Genomic DNA, 26,456 nt, shown 5'->3' on the forward strand with positions numbered 1-26,456 from the left:
CAGACATCAAACCTGTTGACAATCCGTGTTCTGTGATGAACCTTACAGCAAACTGAACTCCATTTTGTATGTGAAGAGATTAAGATGCAGAAGACTTTTATAAATTCTTTAGGTAGATGATTATTCTTGAATGTGGAAAGATATATAAATTTTTACTGCCAGCTTTCAAGCCATATTTCCCCCCGCAGGGAAGGCAGTGATGGTGTCTTCTGAAGGGGAGCAGAGGAAAATATTAACGCTGCTTGTCAAGGGGCTGGCGAGACAGCTTCAGGTTGATAATTCTGAGGTAAAAGCTGGATCCTTTTTCGGATTCAAAAAAGGAGAAATCCTGTTACTGTGCTTTACTGCCACAGTGTAAGGAAAAACCAAAACTCTGGAGCCAGCTGACCCTGAATTCAAATCCTGCCTCGACCACTTATTGGTTTGGGTCAAGCCACTTACTGCCTCAGGGCCTTAGCTACTTCCATGCAAAATGGATTTTTTCAGGAAAGGTGAAAAGTAAAAACAATAATTTAATACTATATGCTACATAAATATTCTATCAAAACTATAGGTGGTTCATAGTTGGTACTCATAAATTTTCCCTCCTTTTGCCACCTCAGGTTCGTGTTTACAAGGCAAAACATAAAACATCCCGTTTCTTCCTCATCTCATTTACACATGAAAATGTATCGACAACTTTGAGTTTCTGAGTGCAGCAGGGAATCGGGTCAAAAGATGAAGATACGGTCACTGTACTCTCACTCATCTACTTTGATTTTTGGAAGATCATGGAATCAGATTGTTCAAAGGGATTTTATACCATCCTTCAAATCTCAAGTCCAGAGGCTTTTCCACCTCCAAAATGAAATCATCTGGAGAATAAATACGTAATATCTAAAAATGACGCCGGGCCACTTTTAAATAAGTAAATTAAATAACTAACTGACTAACACAAAGCATTTCGTTGCTAAGGGAAACAGATCCTGCAGCTTCACAATGGTAGTGAATTAGAACATGTCAAGGCGCCCTAAGCTATTAGTTTTCTCTATGACCCAGATAGGTTCTTCACATTTTAGAACCATTAGACCTTTCAGACCGCTCAGCTGCTCACAACCAGGGACAGGCCTGCCCACCTCCCCCCTACTCCAGGCAGGTGGAGAAGTACAGGCGGGTAGGGCGGGAACTTTTTCTGGCAGCTTTACTGAGGTGTCACGGACATACGATAAAAGTACAGTCTGTTAATTTTCACACGTGTCTATATCCATGAAACCATCACCATGGTCAAGATACTGAATTTGCTCATCACTTTGTGGGAGCATTCTGATTGCGAGAGTAACAAGGAGTTATTACTGGCATGGCCTGGGGGTGACAACTATCCTGAAATGTGCAGTCTTGCACAAAGAATTGTCTTATCCGCAACAGCCAGTAGCACCTCCGCTGAGAAATGCTGGGCCCAATTCCTTTGCTAAACTAATGAAGAAACAGTTCGGCTAAGGAAACTGAGGCAAGACCCATATCAGTGTCTTCTGTGCTCATGTAAATACATCCAGAGTACATATGTTAAACAAACAATACAGTATTTGCTAGAAGAAATTCTTGACTGAATCAAATGCTTCATGTCATATTGACCTTGAAAAGCGATACATACTTTAAAATGATATATTTCAATCAGAGAGGGAGACAAACCCCAAGAGACTCTTAACTCTAGGGAACAAACTGAGGGTCGCTGGAGGGGAGGTGGATGTGGGGATGGGGTAACTGGGTGATGGGCATTAAGGAGGGCACGTGATGTGATGAGCACTGGATGTTATATGCAACTGATGAATCACTGACCTCTACCTCTGAAACTAGTAATACACTACATGTTAATTAATTGAATTTAAATAAGATATAAAAAATGATATATTTAAAATGTGACAGTGGGTTCTTCTAAAGAGGGTCAGCTAGCTAGGTCTTCCTCCCCCCAGTGACTTGTCTGCCAGGCAGGGGCTGGTGCTGCTATCCTGGCATAGAGAGTGAAGGTCAAAGACACAAATTCTAGGGGTGCCTGGCTGGCTCAGTTAAGCATCTGCCTTCAGCTCGGGTCATGATCTCGGGGTCCTGGGATCGAGCCCCATATCAGGCTCCCTGATCAGCGGGGAGTCTGCTTCTCCCTCTCCCTCTGCCCCTACCCCCGCCCCACCCCCACTTGTGTTCTCTCTCAAATAAATAAAATCTTAAAAAAAAAAAAAAAGACACAAATTCTAGGCATGGACAATGTTGGCTTTCCTACTCCTGAAGGAAAAGGTGAAAAAAAGACCTCATGTTGGCTTAATCGGAAAGATGCAGTATACTTTTAATAAATCATCCCTGAACAAAAGGATTCATGGCGCCGAGAAAGTGCCTATGTGCCTATGAAGACCTACTTACACGCTCCTTGTTGTAAGGTATCTCACAGTGTCGTGTTTAATTTAGTTGCCAAATGGATATAATTTTGAAATGTTAGGTATTAACTTAAGAGTCATTTGGAGTCTTATTAGTTGCAAAAATCATGTAATAACTTCAAGAACAAAATTTGGTATCTACTAGAAAGATTATCTCTGTAACATGGGAAGTAATGTGCTAGCTCAGTGGTTCTTAACTATGTGCTTAGAATCACCCGGAGGGATTGTTCAACAGATTTTTCAGTCTCCTCCCCAAAGTTCCCGATTCAGTTGATCTGGGGTGGAGCCCAAGAATACGCATTTTTAACAAGTTCCAGGTGATGCTGATGCTGCAGGTCTGTGGACTACGCGTTTGGGCCATGATTTCCCTGGGGCCCATCCATAGTTGGCTCTGTTGATCAGACACTCTGGGTAGAAGAGACCAGTGGGGATGGAGCACCTTGCTCTTCTTTATTCACCCATCTGCAGCTGTAACTGCTCTCAGCTCCCTGAACTCACCGCCGACTATCCTCCCACAAAAGACCTTCATTACTCTTGTTCTTCGTAGCCAAATTAAAAAAAAAATCTGGTTGAAATGTGTGGGTAGAGGTTCTAGAAGACCATGAGAGCCAGAACATCTCACAAGCACATTTACAGCAATTATGAACCAAACAGATCATTCCAAAAGATTCAGATGAACTCATGACATCCTGATTTTCTAGAGGAAAAAAATGTAGTTAATACATACTTTCTGGGAATGATAAACAGAGTGTTAAAAACAAACACACAGGGGCGCCTGGGTGGCTCAGTCAGTGAAGCACCTGACTTGGGCTCAGGTCATGATCCCGGGGTCCTGGGATCGAGTCCCGCGTCGGGTTCCCTGTTCAGTGGGGAGCCTGCTTCTCCCTCTTCCTCTGCCCCTCCCTCTGTTCATGCTCTCTCTCACTCTCTCGCTCAAATAAATAAATAAAATCTTAAAAAAAAATAAAACCACACAGGACAATCTCCAACTATAGAAAGATCAGCAGTGTCATGAGTAAACAGGATTACATCTTAGGCCTTGGGCTGTCCATCTTCTGTCTGGAAACTAGTTCTGGGGCCTGCTAAGGACCCTAGGGAAGCAAACTTCAAAAGTTCTGATAGTCTGTGTTCTTCAACAAAGAGCATTTAAACCAAAACTAGGCTGTCTGGGTTCATCACCTACCGGTTTGATTTCCAGACAGTTGACACCTGCACATGGAGATATACACAAGTATCACTTCCCTGAAGACTTTAAAAAAAAAATAATGTAATGCAGATCCCGAGGCTCCAAGGCTCACCCCAGCCATTTTAACCCAAGCCCAGTAATAACTGATAACAAAAGGGGCGTATTTGGGAGAGAAACACTTATTTTAAAATATCAACATGCTTTACAAGTCAATCCTCATTGCCCCAAAGACAAAATAATTGCCCTAAGCCCCCAAATCAAGTATCTATATTTATATTTGCTAGACCAATTTTCTTTGAAAAATCCTGTCAGTAGCAGTGACGTTTCCAATTTAATCATGATTACTCATCTTCCTATACTAAGCGCTAGGCTTTAAAATTTTTAATTTATTTATTTTGGTAAAGAATACGTAACGTAAGGCTACGATTTAAGCCATGTGTAAGTATACAGTTCTGTGGGATTGAAGGCATTCACCCTGCTGCTCAACCACCACCACCATGCGCCTCAGATTTATTTATTGAATTGATCTTCCCCCAAAATATGATAAAGCTGGAGGTGACATGTATGGTTAACTGGGGTGTTTTTGCAAATATGGTGTCAAAATCGCAGGGTTCTCCTAAATTCTCTGGAGGAAAGCTAAGTCAAAGTCAACACAAAGGAAGAGCTACATGACTGAGCTCAGATACGAGGCTCAACTGTGGGCCCCCAACCCGTCTTTGAAACTGGGGGAAGAGGCAATGACCTGGCACCAGCTGCTGCTTCCAAAATGCCCTCTTTGTGTGAACCCATGCAGACATTACTCCGTGACTACTGCACTCCTTCCTGCTGATTCTCAGAGTCTGTCTTCACGCGATCTTCCAGGCATTATCGTAACTAATTACAAGTGGCCCACAGGACAGCACCTACTTCCCATCTCCATAGAGAAAAATGCAAGACACTTGAGGCAGCAGAAGAAAACCATCATCGGCACAGCTTCTGCGCCGGCTAAAGGTCCAGCGTGGACACGTACACGTGCGCTGGTAGGCAAGTCTTCAACGTGAAGATGCCACCAGGCAGGTTCTTTAGCATGGACATCCTCACAAACGGAAATGTTCTTACCTTGGCAGGAACACGCTTTCCACTACATAAAAGTCTTGCATGAGGACATCTCTATCGGGCTTGGAAGTGAGATTCCCCACTGTGTATCCTATTCCCAGTTGAATAGCACCTTTGATAGCAGATGATGCAGTCTGCAAACAAAACAAGGGTCAGGGTTAACTTCCACGGTCAAGGTCTCATTCAGGGTCACAAGCAGCAAAAGTAGGAGAGTGAAGTCAGATGTTCTTTCTTGTCCCTAAGCAACGTGAAGCTGGGTTTGGAAAGACCATAGGATCCTCCTTTCGATGGTAAGTCTAATTCCGAATATTAAGGACCCTTCCTGATATGAAATTATTTTTATGGTAATGTTTCCTACAAATATTTCTAAGGTCAAATTACATTCCCAAATCTCCACCTTCCTTTTAGAAAGAACTTAGAAATTTGGTAGGACACTTTCAATTACATAACAGTTTAATTTCTACCAAAAGAGAAATGCTACAGTCATGTTTTTTAAAAATATGAAGCTCTAGAACACACCGATGGGTCACGAAGAGTAGGGTATCTTTGTAAGAAATGAGAGAGCAAAAAGTAATCTGAGTCTGTGAATAAAATTTAATTTGGAAATGGCTTATTGGTGTGGCCATGGATCCATCAGCAAAATTGCCTACACTGATCTGTGTAGCACATAGCACAAGAATACCAATATTTCCAATTTACCACTTTCCCAGTATCATTCCATAATTAAATTCACATAATATTAAATTAGGGAATAATGTATATACATACATATACATACATGTGTGTATGCGTGTGTGTGTGCACAGTTTTAACCAACATAATAGGAGAAATAGCAGAATAACTCCATTTAGGAAAATTAGAAGGCATTCTTCATAATGGTTGTGAAGTGTGGTCATTTCAGGCAAAGTCAACAAATGATTATTTGGGATCTAGCCCCACGCTAGAGGTGGTTTGTTTGGGGTTCAATCTTGGGTGAGCAAGGATGACCGCACTGTGGGAGAGGTCCCTGGTCTTGGGGGTGGGGTGGAAAGGTTGCACAACATTAGCTTGGTTCTGCAGGTCCTTTGTCTGTGATCATGGAACAGCATGCAAACAGGTTTAAAAGGTCTGAGAGTCTTACGCACGGAGACAGTTTTGAAGCCTTTAGAATGGATTATCTCCATATTTAAGGAAATCCGAGGATCAAGGATCAAACTTGAGGTCATGATCAATCAGTACTGACCAGCCACTTCCACTACACAAATGGAAACAACCCCTCTCCCTATGGAGTCATCATTTGGTGGCTTCCTCACCCCACTGCAAATATTACATCACCCCTCATCTGAGGACAACTCCCTACCCTCCTCCCTCCAGGAGGCAGAAAAATGGCTTGTTTTTCTTTATCCCCATGCTCTTTACTTAAGATCCCAGGGCAGCAGGATGGCAAAAGACTTAGCACTCAAGCCCCCAGTGCAACTAGTGCTTCAAAAACAAAAAGTTTGCTATTTTAATTCTCCCTCTCTGAGCTCTGCAATGCCACCAATTGGCATTAGTGACCTTTTGTACCAAGAGCTCTGACTTCTGAAGGCTGCAATGGATTTTGTGCATTTTAACCTCGCATAAAAATTCCAAAGGCATTCCTTCTCCTATCCATCACTCAGAGCAGTATGGCACAAGATACGACATCAGCACTTTCCAGAGGACCCAACACCCCGAAGCATTCTGTTCTAGACCTATCAACAGAGTCATGTGCTCTCAAAGTGCTTGTCCCTCCCCGTCCGCACCACTGACTGCTTTCTGGAACTGTCTGTATTTCTACTTAATTCAGTCATCTACTACTCCTTGGGCTCGAACACCTCTCCAACAGATGGAGTACCCAATTTTCTGTTGACTACCCTCCTCCCCGACCCCTGGCAACAGAAGGTGGTCAAAGTAGTAGGAGTGTATATCTGGTATTTTCAAACTTTGAGAAAGCATGAGAATCTCTGGGATACTTGTTAAAACAGAATGAAGGCAAAACCACGGAGACAGTAAAAAAAAAAAAAAAAAAACCCTGGCTGCCAGGGGCTGGGGGAAGAAAGGGTATGCACAGAGGGTTTTCAGGCAGGGAAAATATTCTGTATGACACTGTAATGATGGATACACGTCATTATACATTTGTCTAAACCCACAGAACACCCAACATCAAGAGTAAACCATAATGGGGGGCGCCTGGGCGGCTCAGTCGTTAAGCATCTGCCTGCGGCTCAGGTCATGATCCCAGGGTCCTGGGATCGAGCCCCGCATCGGGCTCCCTGCTCGGCAGGAAGCCTGCTTCTCCCTCTGCCCGCTCCCCCTGCTTGTGTTCCCTCTCTGGCTGTCTTTCTCTCTGTCGAATAAATAAAAATCTTAAAAAAAAAAAAAAAAAAAAAGAGTGAACCATAATGGAAACCATGATGTGTCAATGCAAGTTCATCAACTGTAGCAAATGCACCACTCTGGTGGGGGATGGTGACAATGGGGAGGCCATGCACGTGTGGGGGGCAGGGAGTATTTGGAAAACCTCTGTACCTTCTCAATGTTTCTGTTAACCTACAACTACTCTAAAACAATGGTCTTAAAAAAAAAAAAAGTCAACGGGCATTGCAAACCAAAACCAAAACCAAGAACAGATGGATGGGTTACATTTCCAGGTTTTCTGATTCTGGGAGTCTGGGGTGAGGCTCAAGAATTTGCTCTTGCTCTAAGGAGCACTGTAAAAATCTTCCTCCCGTGGCATAAGATTAAATTTTGAGTTCCCAAAGGAGTAAGATTTTGGAAAGGGCCCCGTTGACGTCTGTTTATGTTAAACCCCAAAACAGACTTGTGATCCTACTACCTTCCTTTCAGGCTCCTTAAAATTCAAGAGCTCTGATGGGAGAAACAGTAGAAATTGTAATACAAGTTAATATTTTTTGGATCAACTCTTTGTGCCAGACACTTGATATACAACCATCACAATCACAAACTAGAGTAATCATAACGTGTACTCATAGAGCATTCATTGAATGGCAGGCACTGCTGTAAGTGCTTTTGGTTATTCGAACTCTTTTATCTTCACAGTGACCCTATAAAGTAGGTACAATTGCTACCTCCATTTTACTGACTCAGGAAGGTTTGGTGACTTACACTGGGTCACACAGCTAGGGAAGACCTGGGATTGGAGACTCATACCTGGGGAGTCTGGCTCCAGAGTCCAAGTTATAAGCAACGACACCACGGCCTCTACCGTCAAAATCTCTCAACTCATATAATCCTTTCAAGGACCCTGAGAAGTAGCAACAATCACATTTCCAGGTGGGGATTTAAAGCACAACAGGTTAAGTGACTCGCCCCAGTCATGCTGCTAGCGTGTGGTAGAAAGCCCACCCTGTTTCCACATCTGTTTTTTCCTAAAATGAGCCTAGAATCCAAGTCAGAAGGTCCCTTTAAGGTCTAGCTGTTTGACCTCAGCAGAGGAAATAGCTCCGTGGGGGCCATTCCTTTTGATAAAATAGGGATAAAATGTTTTGTTTGCTTCTAGTCCGGCCCAGCCATGAGTAAGCCTAGGAAAAGCTGTAAACCACTTGGAAAACCAGGATAAAGACTGGTTAATGTCACTAGTTAAGACCACTACTAGTAATGTGGGGCAGCACACACACAAGGAGGTATTTTGCCATCGAGGGAGGGACCACACCTTGAGGTCTCCTCCCCACCTCCACGTAAAAGCAAATGCGGTAGCACCGACGCATTTGCGTAGAATTAAAAAACATCTTGCCTACTTCATGGAAATGTCCGATCACATTCACCGAGGCATGTGGTTTCTTGAGTCACCAGCGGTAGAGGTTCCATCCCCAGAAGTCCTTCCAGGGGACATGAAGCACGGTGATGGGCGGTGTTGGTGTATTTTCTAACACAGCCACTCTTGAGCAAGATGTGTTTTAAAACTCTAAAACTGAAATGTTACTTGGAGTGTCTCTGGTTAGCAGATGAGTAAACCATGGTGCTGAGTAAGAACCTTCTGTGTGTAGTGCTGGTGGTTGCTCTTCTAGAAGAGTTCTTTCCCTGCCAAATGTGAGCCACAAACCCTTCTTCCTTCCTTGAGGATACCCACCAACAGACCAGGGAGCCAGTAACAGGTGGATGGCTTCATACACACCCAGCCCCTCCAGGTTTCCCAGCAAGACTTTGCATAGGTTCTAACAGTGCTGCAACATGACCATTTTTCCCTTCCAACTCCAACAGGGACCTCGGACTCCTTCCAAACTTATAGTTCTAGATTTCAGAACACAGTGAAACAGGCTATTTTTAATTCAGGACTTTGCATGGCCTAAGCAGCAGCAGCATGTTGCCTGGATACTAGAAAAACCTCTCAATACAGATACAGAGAAAGAACGAGAGAACATCACAAAAGGGAAACACCGACACTTAGTCTCATAGCTCCTCTTTTCCTAATGCAAACTTGTGTGGGGATGAGGGTAATACTAAGAGGAAAAGTGAAGGTCAGCTTGCGTTTGTGTAATAGGTTCTATTTTTCAAAGCACTATCTTTTAATGATTGTATTTGATCCTCCCAGTTGTTATGTAAGTAAGGAGGGTTCATAAAGCCCATTTTATATAGGGGCATTTGGCAGCTCAGTCGGTTAAGCATCTGACTCTTGGGTTCGGCTCATCTCATGGTCTCAGCGTCCTGAGATCGGGTCCCGTGTTGGGCTCCACACTAGGGAGGGAAGCTGCTCGTCCGTCTCCCTCTGCTCCTTCCCCCCACACTTGCTCTCTTGCTCTCTGGAATAAATAAATAAAATCATTAAAAAAATAAAGCTAATTTTATAGATAAAGAAACTGTGGTTCTGGAGGATAATTGGCTCTAAACCTCGTGGCTGGTATGTGGAGGGGCCAGGAATGACGCTGTGGTCTCCAAGGCCCCCGGTTCAGTGCTCCATCACACACAGCTGTGTGTGCCTGAATTTTTCTGCCGGAGACGGATCTGACCAAGGTGGAAAGTACTGGCACCGCGAGCTACTCATCGTGACAGTAACAATACAACTAAACATCTACGGAGCCTACCATCAGGGGAGTAGTGATCCTGACAACAGTAAGATTTAAATGAGGTGACACTGGTTACAGGAAACGGCTTTCTTCAGCACACTGTCTATGAAACCGGATCACTTAATAGGCCGTCTGATATCACTGGCTTGAAAAGGAAGTATGAAAACATTTCTTGTCCACAGCATTTTCCCCTCCAAGGTGTTCTAATGAACTAATTATGGGATTACAGCCAACACAGATGATGCCACAGGGATTTTTATCAGAAGTACAGATCTCGTGTCACCACCTTGCTTGAAACCCTCTAATGGGTTCATGGTGTCCTCACTGCAGGATTAAGCCCAAACCCTTTAGCTTGACCCAGAAGCCCATCTGACAGCATTATTTCTGATATAGAGAGATCCCCACCCCCAACACAAAGACACACACACACCCACACTCTATCCTTTGACCAAGCTGACCTTACAGGTCCGTGAACCCCTAACAACCACATATGACATTTTCTGTTTGTGTGCATTTTTCCCAAGGAGAGGGGGTCCAACGTGCTCTCTTTTTTCAGATGGTCTGTTTTTCCAAAACCCACACACAGATCTAGAGAATCTAATTCTAAATTAGAGATGTTCACTGCCAAGGTGCCTTAGACTGGGCCATAAACACCTAGCTCAGTAACCTCTCTTCATAGTGAGAGGAGGCAATTCTCATCCAACAGGGAGAACCCCCAACTTAAGTCCTGGGTACCCTTCGCCTGGCCCCATCTCTGAACCTATACTCAACAACGGAGGCATAGGCTTCTTCTCATAGAACTAAAGAAAAAGAAAGAGGGACAGATTGCATGAAATGGGTCCTGGGACCACAGAAATGGGAAAGTCTGTGGGTGGGCAACCTAAGCCTTCTGAGAGGAAGTGGGGCTACCTCTCACCTTCAGATTATTCAAACCATTTCTCCAGTCCCTCTTTATGTCAGTTTCCTATTGCTGCAGTAGCAAATAGAATCCAGGAGAATTTCTCCAGCCAAAGATCGGTACCTGGATCACATCTGCAAAGTCCTTTTTCCATGTAAGTAACCTGCGTACAAGGTTTAGGGATTGGGGTGAAGCGAACTGAGAGGGCCCCATTATTCCACAGATCATTCTCCTTTACTTCAGGACTGATTCTAGCATTTTCTCTGGGGTTGCCTCAGGCAAAGAGAAGAGCTCTCCTCAGAACTCCATTCAGTCAGATGCTGTTCATTCATTTAACAAAGACCTGAGAACTTTCTCTCCCTGAGCAATGGTACACGGGCAGAGACCTGAAAGGTGAGAATGACCAGTCAGCAGGAGCCCTCCTTCAATACACAAGTGGCCTGGCCAGAGTCCTGGTCCTCAAGGGACTGAGAATCCCATGAGGAGGTCAGGGGCACGGATTTCCAGGCGGAGAGGAGCAGTGGTTCAGGGACTCAAAAGCTGACCATCGACTGGCGTAAACTGCAGTAGGCCGCACGGAGGTGCCAGAACTAGAGGCTGGAAAGACACAGTGGTTCCAGATCTGGGCCCTCCAGGCCATGCTAACGGTTTCTCTGTTTTGATAAGGAACCAGCACCCTAATTTGAAAAGGATCATTCTCGCTGCCCAGCGGAGGGAAAGAAGTTACGGGACTGTTACCGTGGTTCACAGAGATAAGGGGGGGGGGACAGAGGAGATGAATGTGAGAGATATTTTGGAAGGTGCTAGGACGTGCTATGAGCTAGAAATGAGGGCGAGCAAAGTACCCAAAAGTCCTGGCGTTGCTCTGGATGAGCTGAGATGACAGAGGGTGCTCGGCTGAGGTGAGGAGACTGAGGAGGAACATATTTCTGGGGGAAGCTCAAGGGTTCTGTCTGAGATGCCAATAAGACTCCAGTCAGAGATGTTAAGGTACAAGTCCGGAGCTTAGAATAGAGGTCTGGGCTGGAAGTTTGAATCTGAGTGTTTTTCGCATATAAAAGGTATGGAAAACCAAGGAGCCAGATAAGCAATGCAGCGAGACAGGGGAGTGTTCTAGAAGGGCCCTGAGCCTGGTGAAACATTTAGGGACTAGACAGGAAGGAGAGCCTTTGGCGGTGACGTAGGACTGACAACAGAAGTGGGAAGAAAATCAGGAAAATATGGCTTTAGAGAAACTAAGAAAAGAGAATTTGAAGAAAGGAATGATGAAAATCTCAACCAAGTGGCTCTTTCATTTGGTAATAGGAATGTTACAACTTGCTGGGACATGAAAAGCTGTGGGTTAAATTCTTTTTTTTTTTTAAAGATTTTATTTATTTATTTGACAGAGAGAGAGAGAGAGAGAGAGAGTTCACAAGCAGGGGGAGAGGCAGAGGAAGAGGGAGAAGCAGGCACCCAGCTGAGCAGGGAGCCCGTTGCAGGACTCGATCCCAGGACCCGGGATCATGACCTGAGCCCAAGGTAGACACTTAATGACTGAGCCACCCAGGCCACCCTGGGTTAAATTTTCTGTTCTTTTCTCTCTCATATCATTGATTCATAGGTAAGTCCAAATCTGGATTTGAATGCTTGACAAAATTAATCGATAAACTCCAGTCAAATTATGTCATCATTTAAACCATATTTTTAAAATCTGCCTTTAACTTCAAAAAATAAAATGTTAGTTTAAAGAGGCAGGATGCAAAATACACAGAATGAAATTTGACAATGAAAACTTCACAACTGTATTTATATGCAGAGGAAAACAGGGCAGGAAGGAAATATATCAAACTGTATGATTATTTCTGGGTGCTGGAATAGTAGGTGATTTGTACTTTCAAGATTTACGGTTCTTGAATTTTCTAAGTTTTCTGTTATGTGTAGGAAAAGAAATGTCCTTCAATCAAGGTACTGTTACTACGTTTACAAATACATTTTAAGGGATGAATTTAAATATATACATATAGATATATATATACACACACACATACACAGATGTTTGCGATTTGCTCATTCTTTAAATTTCATTTTCTTTCAGGTCAAGGTCTCAGTGCTAGAAACCCATGTAGCTGCTACACTCTCATGAAATATAATCATAATCAACTTTATTTTTGTCTCCCATTGCCTCTCTAAACTTATTCTGGGGTTAGATCTTCCCCTGCCTTAGGATGAAATTTAGGGCAGGTCTATGACCCTTCCGGTGACTCCCAAAATCAAACGTCCTCTGCTCCCCGGTCCACCTTTTCACTAGTCTCTCCATGCAGTCTCTGTTCAAATGGCAGCTAGACAAAATGACCCCCCTCTCCCAGTAGGTGTGGTTTCATAAATGACTTTTGCAGTATTCTGTTCTTTTCCTGGTTGAAAACTACTTTCCTGATATAATTTCTACAGCCTTCTACATTTTGGAAAATAAGAATGCTGGAGATATGACGTCCTGCCCTGTGCCTGCACAGACCTTCCAGGTGGTGAAGCTGCCTCATAACAAGGTCATTTTGACATACTGGGCACTAAACAACCTTGTCAGATGCCCAAGACAGATTTGCTTTATATTTGATTTTCTCTTATTACTAAGCAGCCTTTTAACAGAATCCCTGTGTATCCATGTGTTGGAAGGAAGGTTTGATTCTCTAAATGTGATGGAAAAGGCAGAGCAAAAATAAGGTGTTTCAGGTGTCATGGTTTCTTTTAAATGATCTCTACCTTATTTACATGGTTGGCGGTGAAGCGTTCTCTCACTGGAATGGAAAAGCATATTAAGCAAATACTTCTCATTAACAGAAAAATACTGTACTCTTAAGGTATTCAGCAGTGGTAAATTATACACACTTAATTGCCCTTAAAGGAGATATGCCACCAACTGCAGATGAAATTTTTGATTTAGGGTAAAACAGCATCAATCCCTTCAAAATATTACAGTGTACTCTGAGATATTCATCATCAATGGGGCACAGAATATCCTTCACACATATATACACACCAGGGGAGAAAGTTTCATTTGTTTGTATACTCAAATAAAAATATCATTGGGGCACCTGGGTGGCTCAGATGGTTAAGCATCTGCCTTTGGCTCAGGTCATGATCCTGGGGTCCTGGGATCGAGTCCCGCATCGGGCTCCCTTCTAGGCGGGGAGCCTGCTTCTCCCTCTGCCTCTGCCTCTCTCTCTCTGACTCTCATGAATAAATAAGTAAAACATTAAAAAAATATATCATTGGGGCGCCTGGGTGGCTCAGTCGGTTAAGCAGCCAACTCTTGATTTCAGCTCAGATCATGATCTCAGGGTTGTGAGATCGAGCCCCATGTCAGGCTCCGTGCTCAGCGGGGAGACTGCCTGAGATTCTCTTTTTCTTTCCCTCTGCCCCTCCCCCTGCTTTTGTGCTCTCTCTAAAATAAATAAATGAATTAAAAAATACTTACCTTTAAAATCAACAACTCCCTCATGGGAAACATAATATTCTAAGACTAGGTGAAACTTGGTTTTTGTTGATTCTAGGCAGTGAAAAATGAACCCTTTTTTATTTTTGTCTTTTGAATCTAAGCTTGTATTTGTATCAAATAAATAGTATTTTTTAATTCATTTATTTATTTTAGAGAGAGCACAAAAGCAGGGGGAGGGGCAGAGGGAAAGAAAAAGAGAATCTCAAGCAGTCTCCCCGCTGAGCACAGAGCCTGACATGGGGCTCGATCTCACAACCGTGAGATCATGATCTGAGCTGAAATCAAGAGTTGACTGCTTAACCGACTGAGCCACCCAGGCGCCCCAATGATATATTTTTTTAATGTTTTACTTATTTATTCATGAGAGTCAGAGAGAGAGAGGCAGAGGGAGAAGCAGGCTCCCCGCCTAGAAGGGAGCCCCATGCGGGACTCGATCCCAGGACCCCGGGATCATGACCTGAGCCAAAGGCAGACGCTTTGCTATATTATTTGCCTTCATTGATAATTTTCATTTCTTTATGGTTACATACTAATAATAATGGCTGCTGATGCTAATTGTCCGCAGTACCTATCTGCCCTTCTAACTGAGCAGTTGTTCTCAATGAGGGTTGATTTTGTCCTGCATGGGACATCTGCCAGTGTCTGGAGACAATTTTGGCTCATAATTGGGGAGTGCCACTGATATCTTTTGGACAGAGGCCAGGGATGCTGCTAACATCCTACAATGCACAGCAAAGCCCCCTCGACAAAGAATTATCCAGCCCCAAACATCAATAGTGCCCAATGTTAAGGAACCCTATTATACAGTACCAGAAATTTTAACTGGGTATTTCACCTGCTTCTCTTGCAGCTAAGTGTAGTCATGGGATGAATTTCAGGCCCATGTGCTGTGTGAGGAAATGATGGATCCAGCTCCCAGGTCACACTGTTAACAGGAAGGAGAGTGACCTCTGGGGATACTGGACATGAAGGAGCCCTCCTGGATCCTATCTAGAAGCTGCACGTTGAGGACGACAGCAAAACAAGACAGAAACCTGGACCCCTAATGATTTCGCAGAGCAAGTGAATCACCCCTGCACTGTTACGCATGCGAGAACCAAACTTCAACTCAGTGGAAGCTACAAACATTGTAGTTCTTGCTTTTATACATCATTGGACCTGTGTTCCAAGTGCCTGTGGCCAAAAACCTTGCCCAGATCATCGGGATGTGGGTGTGCAGGTGGTGGGCAGCGCCTCTGCCCGGGTCCTGTGGCAGATTACAGAACGACAGGGCGAATGGTAACTTTGTAGGTGGCTCCTTCTACATGCGGTCAAAGGTGGTCCACGCCAGGGAGCGCCTGCAGGAGGAGCTCAGAATCCAGGCCCAGGAAGAGAGAGAGAGAGAGAGAGAGAGAGAGAGAGAGAGAGAGAGAGAGAGAGAGGGAGGGAGCAGAGAGAAGATAGCAGATGCCCCAAAATGTGACCGCTCAGCTCCTCCCACCACACCCTGCCCACCACCTCTTAATGTATAGCTTGGTAATAAATCTCTTTTCTGCATTTCTCTTAAAAAAAAAAAAAAGGCAGTAAAACATGAACATCTCAGTCTTCTTCAGGGTTAACAATTTTCATTTTTTTTGATAGGTGTCCTTCTAGAATTTTTTTCTACCCATCAAAAATACATATCCATATATATGTGTGTGTGTGTGTATCCATTAAAGAATAAAAATGGATCTTATTATTCATGCTCTACGTGCAGTTTGTTTTTTTCACACAATATCCTTCCATGTCCATCTATACAAAATCTCATTGTTTTTGATGGTTACATAGAGTTTCGTGGTTTGTATGTAACACAACTGTTTTATCTATTCTCCTACTGATAGCCATTAGGGTTCCTGCTCTCTCTCCTTTTTTTTTAAAGATTTTATTTATTTATTTGACAGAGAGAGAGACAGCAAGAGAGGAACACAAGCAGGGGGAGTGGGAGAGAGAGAAGCAGGCTTCCTGCAGAGCAGGGAGCCTGGTGTGGGGCTCGATCCCAGGACCCTGGGATCATGACTTGAGCCGAAGGCAGCTGCTTAACTGACTAAGCCACCCAGGCATCCCATGTTCTCTCTTTTTAATAGCAAATAATGCCGCAATGAATACCCTTGCCTGTATATTCCTGCCCATTTCTTTCTGTGTACTTCTGCAGCATAGATTCTTAGAACACTGGGGAAAAAGATAACGTACATTTATACTTTCGGAAGGTACTGCCAAAATGCATTCTACAAGAGATTTCATCAATATTGTCACCAACAGAGTAGAAGAATGTGCTTGTCATCAAACCCTCACCAACACGGCTGCAATTAATACTGTTAATATGTGCTCATCTTGCTGGTTTGGTTCCCATTTTCCTGATCACCTACAAGGGAGACCCCCCTTTGTGTATTTGCTATATTATTTGCCTTTAAATTAATAATTTTCATTTCTTTATGGTTACATACTAATAACCATGCTCAGTTACTTTATATCAATTAAAGCTCAACTGCATTTCAAAGTAATGCCCTTGGAAACTTTGAAGCAGTAAAATTCTACACCGGCTCTCAGAAGTTTGTTTTTTTGTTTTTCGTTTTTTTTTTAAATTGTAAGCTTTCACAGTGCAGAAATGGTAGCTCTTCTTATCATCTAAGAAATGGTTATTTTTTTTTTACTATAATACACTTTTGCGTATCTCTAGTTTTTAAGATTTGAAATAGTACCTTGGAAGAATTGATACTCAGATGCACAATTTTTTTTTTCAAATAGAAATGTGCTCCATAATTGGCCCATTGGGATGAGGGGCTCTTTGGGGGAACATGTAACAGCAGCCTGGGGGTGAGGAGAGGTGGAGAAACACACCTGGGCACAAACACCAAGCAATGGTACAGATGTTCTTCTACCTGTCCCTTTCGAGTCGTACACTGTATGGTTAGAGAGGCCCTTGAGGGTGGCCTTCTCTGTAGTGGGAAGCGATCAGGTACCTGTAGCTGGAAGTGTTGTACGTGATGGCCGCCCCTTTCCTGCCGTACCCCTGCTTCGGTTCGTTCTGGGGGCAAGGGAATGAACGGAGCATACTGGGATCATTTCACTGTTCTGCTGGCTACTGGCATCTCCGGAGAGCTTACTGCGATCTAGGTGTTGTACTAAGTGCATGAGAGGTGTCTTCTCCTTGATGTGCATTATCTTCACAACACTACACGAGAGGTAAAACTGTTACTCCTGAGTTAACCTATGATGAAACAGGCTCAAAAGGACAGAGAAGCAAGGGGTGTCTGGGTGGCAAAGTCAGTTAAGTGGCCGACTCTTGATTTTTGGCTCGGGTCATGATCTCAGCGTTGGGATACTGAGCCACACATCGGGCTCCACACTCAGTGAGGAGTCCATGTCAGATTCTCTCTCTCCCTCTGCCCCTCCTTCCTCCCCCCACTTGCACTTGTGTGCTCTCGCTCTAAAGTAAATAAAATCCTAAAAAAAAAAAATTGAGAAACTTATTCAAGGCTGCACAGTGAGGAAATGACAAAGCTGGCCCTTCTATGCAAGTCCATGTTCACAACCATCACATCCAATGTCATAACTGGACGCAGAAATACACCAATGTCAGCTTTGCCAGTTGATTTAGCACAGGCGCAGCTTAAATTCTATGGCTGGTCTAACTACCACAGAATTCACTTGGTTGTGTGGGACTCTTTCCTGGCCCAAACCAAGCCAGCTTCTACTCTTTTTATTTGTATTCTCCACTGACCAGCAAATCCATGGTTTGCCCAGAGGTGTGGACCAGGTGGGTCAGGGCCAAGGCTCACCCCAGAAAGTCCCCGGCAGATATTTTCAGAGAACTCTGCCAGGTCAGGTGCACAGAAACACCTAGCTTGGCACTAAGTTGAAAGGCATCGTACGTGGAGCCGAAGGAGAAAGGTTTCAGTACAATGTCGCCATTTTGGAATTTTTACAAAAGGAATGAGAATCTAGGCTTGTCTACTGGCTTTGCCTATGACAGGTGCAGGACGGGCAACTGAGCCCACCCCACCAAAGGAAACCCTTCAGCAATCTTGCTCTCTTCGCCATCCTTGCTGGACTTACATTATCCCCACCTATTAGAGAGTCTACTAACCCTAGCCCTGCTCCTGGTCTCCTGTCCCCCCAAAGCTCTTGATGCATATGAAGACAGATGGATGGACGGATGGACGGACAGACAGACACACACAGAGCTGTTGCTGTTTTAAGGATTAGGAGGGGATACTTAAAAGTCCTTCAAGGAAGCAAAGACCTGTAGGACAACTTACTATACTTCTGCAAACACCAGCTGCAAATAAGATCTTACTGTTCCTTGATCACCTACGCCAAGACATCTCCAACATTTCCTCTTCCTTCCACCAACTGACCTCTTCAGTTATAAAAAGAAGAGTGTATTTAGCTCAGGAAGAGAAATAACCCAGTGCCTTGCTCTCTGATAGTTTTGGCAGGTCCCCTGGTTACTGTTCTGCAGTTAATTAATTCAGGACATATATTCTTTGACTTCATAAAACAGGAGGGCTTGATTGCTACCCATTTACCCAAATAAAAAGAAGAAAGCCAGGAATAAAACTTCCTTCAGGAGCAGGGATCCCTGCATTTATTTCTTTTTTTCCATTTGTGCTTAGATTTGTATGAGTCATGTAACTTTTTTAAATAATTAAGTTTCCTGATCTGTAAAAAAAAAAAAAAACAGATAGAATGAGGAAAATAATAAATGATATAGAAACAGTTCTAAAAGAAAGACAACTAGTTCTCTTTCTCCCTTCAAATGTCCCTCACTTTGATTTTTCTTCTTCTTAGTTTAACTTTCAAGAAAACTCTGTAAGTGGGTCAGAGGGAATTTTATAAGTATATACATCTCAAGTACATCTTGTAACAGATGACATCATAATCTGTACATAACATATACCCTACATGTGTGATAGGAATAAATAAACCTATGAAAAAATAGATACATATATGTATATATGTTTGTATAGGAATAAATAATATTTATGTAACAGGCAATGCTCAGGGATCTAAGATGTGGGAGGAAGAAAGGGAAAGGATGTGATTGCTACATGTGACAGAATCCTACAGACAACAGAAATAATTTTACAAGCCAAAACGGCAGTGCTTTTTACAGACTGACAATGAAAAGCATCGTTTACTAGTGATGCGCTGTTTGCCAATCTCCAGTGCTTTTCTCCATGCAGGCCCTAAACACTTCTCACAGGCTAGAACCATCAGGTGCAAGGCCCAACGTGAGGGATGTTGGTAAAAGGATTTTCTAAAAAAATGGCCTTTCTTTAAATTCCTATGATCAATCTGTCCTCTCAGAGTGAAGAGTGAAGACATCCCTCCCTTGACAACTGAATTATTTGAAATGATCGTCACAGTAATTGTTAACCGTATGATTACAACCTGCTCGGTAGTTCTGCCCCTATTTCTGGAAAGTCGTAGAAAAACAACGTCAAGAGAGTTTGAAACAAAAAGATCTGCAATGTCAATGCCAGTATTTATCTGAAGGGGTTTTAAAATGTGGAATTTAGGTGTTTCCTTAATACCAGAAGATTGGTTTTTAGTATTTAATGCTTCTAATATGATCATTTCTTCGGTGAGCTATAGTTCTATAATATTGCCTTAAATTCTGCGCTAATCGTTTTAAGAGCTTATTTTGTGCCAGGTCAAATTATCTGTAGTACTGATTTCTCATCTTAACACCATTACCTCCCTTTTACAGAAGAATAAGCTGAAATTCAGAAAGATTATACATCTGAAAGGTAAATCCTAGATTATTTTTCACAGAAAGACTCTACATTAAAAGTGCACTACAGACTGAGACATCAGAGGCTGTTTACGTATTTTTCAGGAATCTCTATCATCAGGTTAAAGCACTGAAATTAGGGAATCGTGTTTTTTTTTCTCACTTTTTTTTATTATGTTATGTTAATCACCATACATTGCATCATTAGTTTTTGATGTAGTGTTCCATGATTCATTGTTTGCCTATAACACCCAGTGCTCCATGCAATATGTACCCTCCTTAATATGCATCAGCGGGCTAACCCATCCCCCCACCGCCCTCCCCTCTAGAACCCTCAGTTTGTTTTTCAGAGTCCATCGTCTCTCATGGTTCATCTCCCCCTCCTCAATAGATGCAGAAAAAGCATCTGACAAAGTACAGCATCCTTTCTTGATCAAAACTCTTCAGAGTATAGTGATAGAGGGTACATAGGTCAATATCATAAAAGCCATCTATGGAAGGGAATCGTTTTAAATATAATGCTCACTTTCAGGTTTGGATTAAGCATTCTCTGCCTACACAGCCTCTATGTCTCAAGATCTAGGAGTACCTCAAGATGTCATTTTCTCTCTCCATGCTCTGTCAGAACCATGGAATGTAGTTTCTAAGCTCCTCCGCTTTAGAACGCTGTGTATTTGAAAAACCACCACAAAAATCCCAGGCACGTGAGGTGCCCAGGACTCTCCCACCTGCCGGCAGCTGCCCCCTCCCACACCTGATGGCTGCCCCCTTGCCTTCTGTAACTCTTTATAGTGGCCTTTCAGATCATTATGCTTTTTCTGCATCAGCCCTTCTGCCAGGAAAGCTCCTTAGGTCTTCAGGATGGAAGCACTCTCAAAACCCAGCTGGACACCCAGCTGCAAATGGGGATAGAAGAGTCCCTGGCCAGGGAGTTGCAGGTCACCGAGGTAAAATGATGGACTGGTGGGGGCCAGGACCTCCCCCAGCAGCCCCGAGAAGCTCTAGCGGGGGGCCCTGCCTGCCTCACCTGCTTCTGCATTCACCGCAGCTCTGGCTCCCAGAGAAGCTTCTCCCAGATGCCTTCCATGGCACCACCCCACCACCTCACTGTCCGGAGTTCCCTCTCTCCTCTTGCCGCTAGTGCTGGATACTGGGGATCAAGGCCCAGACACAAGTGAAAAGACACTTAGTTGGAGCTCTTAGCTCCACCACCAACCAGCTGTTTGACCAATGTAGGAAAAGACAAGAAAAAACATTCAAAGACAACGGCTCTTGCCCTCCTTTCCTAAGGCCTGCCATGTTAATTTGCAAACACGGACAGACATTTGGTATCAGGAAGGAGGCAGAAAAATCTAAGTTTGGGGCCCCTTCTGCTGTCAGGGGGCTGTGAGAAAGCCACTCTGAGAAAGCTCCATGACATCGCTGGCTCTCAGTTCCCTCCCCTACACATGAAGGCCTTTGACTAGATGATTGCCAAGGTTTCTTCCACTTGTAAAATTTTGTTAAGTCAAACTTTCTATCACCGAGCAGAAGTCACTTGCTTTGTAAAGTTCAATCTATTTCATTCCAACGTTCTCTCTCTGTTGTTTTTTTTCCCCAGTTACAGCTGCTCCATCAAAAGCTACACGAAAAAGTAACTACATTTTGCCCGATGTGGATTACAACTCTTACAGTAAGACTAATACTGAGAAGGGAGAACAGTCATTTCTCACAAGGGAAGCAAGAGGAAGCAACCTTTGCTTCACCCATGTGCAATTTCCAGACAAGCCAGCTGGGTAGCAGCCGGGGGCCTGCTTATTGCTGCCCAGTCCTTTTCTCTTGAACTTCAAGAGAGCATGGAGTTGATTCTGATGTTGCCTATGGTCAAAAGAGCTGGTGTCAGAGCTACCAACTGATCAACACCTAGTTTAGGATTCTTCCCTCCAGAGCTCACTACCAGCCTCTCACCCCTTTCTGGACTGTCAGAGGATGGGACTATTCTTTTTTTTTTTTAATAATTTTTTATTGTTATGTTCATCACCATACATTACATCATTAGTTTTTGATGTAGTGTTCCATGATTCATTGTTTGTGCATAACACCCAGTGCTCCACGCAGAACGTGCCCTCTTTAATACCCATCACCAGGCTAACCCATCCCCCCACCCCCCTCCCCTCTAGAACCCTCAGTTTGTTTTTCAGAGTCCATCGTCTCTCATGGTTCGTCTCCCCCTGCGACTTACTCCCCTTCAGTCTTCCCCTCCTGCTATCTTCTTCTTCTTTTTTTCTTAACATATATTGCATTATTTGTTTCAGAAGTACAGATCCGTGATTCATCAGTCTTGTACAATTCACAGCGCTCACCATAGCACGTACCCTCCCCAATGTCCATCACCCAGCCACCCCATCCCTTCCACCCCCCACCACTCCAGCCACCCTCAGTTTGTTTCCTGAGATTAAGAGTTCCTCATATCAGTGAGGTCACATGATACAGGTCTTTCTCTGATTGACTTATTTCACTCAGCATAACACCCTCCAGTTAGGATGGGACTATTCTTAGCCACTTTCTCTCAACCTCTGGACTTGATGCCAACACACGAGTCTTCCAGTGGCCCAGCCCAACGTGGATTCGTGATGGCCCTCGCTGGTAACTGACCAGCCAGGACAGCACAAGTGAACTGCCTGACCCACAGGCCATTGCTCAATGGAGGAGTGCTTCCTTCCCCCTTCCCTCATAACAGTTAGAGGAAACCGGGGTGGGTCCTGTTGCCCTGACCCTACACTCTCCAATGATGTAAATGTGTCTACCAACTAACCATCTGCCTTGCTCAGTGCTCAACTTGGTGTTGGCTGAACAACCGAGCAGATGACATTGGATGGGTACAGACCGTCTCAATACTGAGATTCTCTGAGGCTCTGGATGCATCACCACTGAGGTGATGGGTACCCCTCTTGAGGCCCTGCAGCAGCCGACTTTCAGGGTACACACAAGCAAGCAGTGCTCTGTCTAGAAATTTCTGTAGTGTGTTCTCTTACAGATTCCGTGAGTCTCTGTACAAAAGGTCTGGGTGATTTCCGACCTTGTCTCTACCTGTCTTCCCACGCACACCTCTAGCCTCCGCTCTTCCAGGCCCACTCTGACAGGGTCTGTCTCTGGGCACCACTACTTCGCCTCTCTCCCAGCACCAGTATCTTTTTTTTTTTTAAATTCAATTAGCCAACATATAAGTACATCATTAGTTTCAGATATAGCATTCAATAATTCATCAGTTGCATGTGACACCCAGTGCTCATTACATCACGTGCCCTCCTTAATGCCCATCACCCAGTTACCCCATCCCCCCTCAACAACCCTGTTTGTTTCCTATAGTTATGAGTCTCTCATGATTTTTCTCCCTCTGATTTCTTCCCCTTTAAGTTTTTCCTCCCTTCCCCTATGATCCTGTGCTATTTCTGATATTCCACATATGAGTGAAACCATATAATTGTCCTCCTCTGTTTGACTTATTTCGCTCAGCATAATCCCCTCCAGTTCCAGCCACGTCACTTTAAATGGTGGGTATTCATCTTTTCTGATGGCTGAGTAATAGTCCATTGTATATATGAACCAAATCTTCTTTATCCATTCATCTGTCAATGGACACCTCGGCTCTTTCCACAGTTTGGCTATTGTGGACATAGCTGCTATGAACAATGGGGTGCAGGTGCCCCTTCAGAACGCTACATTTGTATCTTGAGGGTAAATACCTAGTAGTCCCAGCACCCGTATCTGATAGTGCTTGGCTTTAGGTTACTGGAGGGTTGACTAGAAACAGCTTGGCTTGTGAAACAGACATACGTGGTACAGTGTATGGCTTGGGGGAAATTTCTCCAGTCTGCCTGGGTAAATGAATAGCCTTTCCCACGGGGCACTGTCTCACTGTGAATTGAAGTGAGTGAAAGCAGTCCCAGGCTCTTTGATCGACCACCATCGACCAGGGTGGCCAGACACACACACAGGTGTGGTGCTGGTGCCATGCACCACAGCTGCTCATACTTACAGGTTTCCGTGGTGAAGGGGTGTTATTTTCATGAGGGGGAAACCATCTGCCATCAGCCCTACAACATACGCATTATTGGAAATACCTGTGTCTCTATCCCATGATTTAATTTGTTTGGAATTTAACCACCTGGCAATAGGGAAAAACTCCAAACAATATGGAAATTTTCTTTCAAAGATTCAAAAAGGAACAAGGAAATACTAATCATTCTTACTACACTCAGTCGGTGAGTAGAACACAGTACACAGGCAGGGTTCTAGCAGCCCCTGGGCATTTCCTCCCTCCCTGGCCCCCCTTCATTTTCAAGTATTTGCTGCCATAAGGATCTTTGCCATGATTTGACCACACTGGGGTCTACTTCCTCACTCACCATTGGGTTCCCTGACAGGGCTGTTTTGGTCAAGAATGGATGAGGGTAAGGCATTCCTTAGTCTTGACATTCTTTTCTTTTCTTTTAAGATTTTATTTATTTATTCATTTGACACACACAGAGAGAGAGAGCATAAGCAGGGGGAGCAGCGGAGGGAGAGGGAGAAGCAGACTCCCCGTTGAGCAGGGAGCCCGACGCGGGACTTGATCCCACGACCCTGAGTTCAGGACCTGATCCCACAACCCTGAGATCAGGGCCTGAGCCGAAGGCAGACGCTTAATCAACTGAGCCACCCAGGCGTCCCTTTAGTCTTGACATTCTTAATCATCTTCTGTAATTCTGTGTTTGGTTATGCAAACTCTATCATGACCCCAAAGAAAAACAATACCTCTAAATCCTCAACCACAGAATCCCCAGATGTCAAAGGCAGAGGGTAGCTGGTTTTTAAATTCCCATCACTGAGAAGAGAAGCCCGAGAGACAGGGCATTTCTACAACTGTTGGGCAAAGTGATCCCCTTAGCCAAGCGGACTACAGAAATCTCCCCAGGCCACATACTCTTCTGAGAGTTTTACTCCACAAGCCAAACTGTTTCTAAATTAATCAACTCCCCATATAGCCTCCTAAAGCCAAGTATCAGATAAGTCATTGATTCCCTTAGGCCAGGATTTCTCAACCTTGGCACCACTGACATTTGTTTCTTTTTAAAGATTTTATTTATTTGACAGAGAGAGAGAGAGAGAGAGAGAGAGAGAACACAAGCATGGAGGAGGGGCAGAGGGAGAGGGAGAGGGAGAGGCAGACTCCCCGCTGAGCAGGGAGCCCAATGTGGGGGCTCGATCCCAGGACCCTGAGATCATGACCTAAGCCGAAGGCAGATGCTTAACCTACTGAGCCACCCAGGCGCCCCACCACTGACATTCTAGACTGGATAATTCTTTGCTGTGTACATGGGAGGCTGTCCTGGGCATTGTAGGATATTCAGCAGAATCGTTGGCCTCTACCCACTAGATGCCAGTAGCATCTCTTTCTCCAAGTAGGTAATCAAAAGTATGTCCATGTATACTTGCTCCCTAAATGCTCTCTGAGGAGACAGGGGGAAAAAATTAGCCCTGGGTGGAAACCACAACTTCATCTAAGTACAAAACCCTCATATATACACCAACGTAAATCACCCTTTTTATTTATGGTGAATGTATGTCGCTGCTTATGTTGTTATCTGCGTACATGCTATTCGTGTCCATGGAATGCTCGGTATTTTAGGTTTATCCAGAGCTGTGTCTTAAAACTTCACAGTTGTTTTAACTCACATTTTGTTTCATCAGGCCAAGTGCAAAACACTAGTATGGAAGTGATTTAAAAATGAGAAAACAAGGGGCGTCTGGGTGGCTCCGTCGGTTAAGCGACCGACTCTTGATTTCCGCTCAGGTCATGATCTCAGGGTCGTGAGATCAAGCCCTGCATCAGGCTCTGTGCTCCGCACAGAGTCTTCTCCCTCTCCCTCTGCTTGTCCCCCCAACCTCTCTCTCTCTCTCTAAAATAAATAAAATGAAAAAAAATGAAAAAAACAAAGAAACCAATGATGGAGCAGCAGTACAGGAAAGTGTACTCTGTCTGCCCTTGTCCTGATCCTGGTCCTTAGAAAGGCAGCTAGTGTTGTGTGTATACACACAAACCTGCCCACTCTCTCTGCCTTCCACGTGGGCATGCACGTGGACTCACAAACCCAGGGGCTACTGTGCCCACAGCACATGACACTCTGGTTCTCAGGGGCAGCCACTCAGGGTGTGGTTTAGCCATCTGCGCCCGAGAAATGCCCAAGTGGAAATTGACACAAAGGGCATCTCTGGGGCAGGTAGGTGGCTTGGTCTGGTCACCCTGCACAGCTGTCAAAGGCACTGCAAAAAGTGCAGGGCACAGAGAAGGCCTGAGAGCCCAGATCCTTGCAGCCAGAGCTCCAACTCTGCTTCTTGCACTCAGCACACTCTTGGCCACCAACTCAAGTATTTGCGCTTCTATTTCCTTATATGTTAATGAACAGTTTTCTCAGAGGCATTTCCAACTCTCACAGTCTAAGTTTCTAAGAATATAAGGCAGACAAATGTCACTTCCACCCACCCCACAATCCTTCTCTTTTCTAAATTAATCATTTCTGCTATTTCCACCTTGAGCGACAGTGACGATTCCCATTTCAACAGCAACTGCAAAAACGCACAGGACACCCACTCGAC

The 26,456-nt window shown here is 44.2% G+C and overlaps 1 protein-coding gene across 9 annotated transcripts in view; it reads right to left on the bottom strand.

Moving 5' to 3' along the window:
- The window catches only part of PIP5K1B (phosphatidylinositol-4-phosphate 5-kinase type 1 beta), a 295,362-nt gene that overhangs the window by 132,301 nt on the left and 136,605 nt on the right, over positions 1–26,456 (bottom strand). For all 9 annotated transcript variants that reach the window (XM_027615116.1, XM_027615109.2, XM_027615110.2 and 6 more), the window contains one exon: positions 4,690–4,820. In XM_027615116.1, the coding sequence (XP_027470917.1) occupies positions 4,690–4,820 (131 nt within the window). The remainder of the gene's footprint in view (positions 1–4,689; positions 4,821–26,456) is intronic.

Source organism: Zalophus californianus, chromosome 13, assembly GCF_009762305.2.
Source record: "Zalophus californianus isolate mZalCal1 chromosome 13, mZalCal1.pri.v2, whole genome shotgun sequence".
NCBI lineage: Eukaryota > Metazoa > Chordata > Mammalia > Carnivora > Otariidae > Zalophus > Zalophus californianus.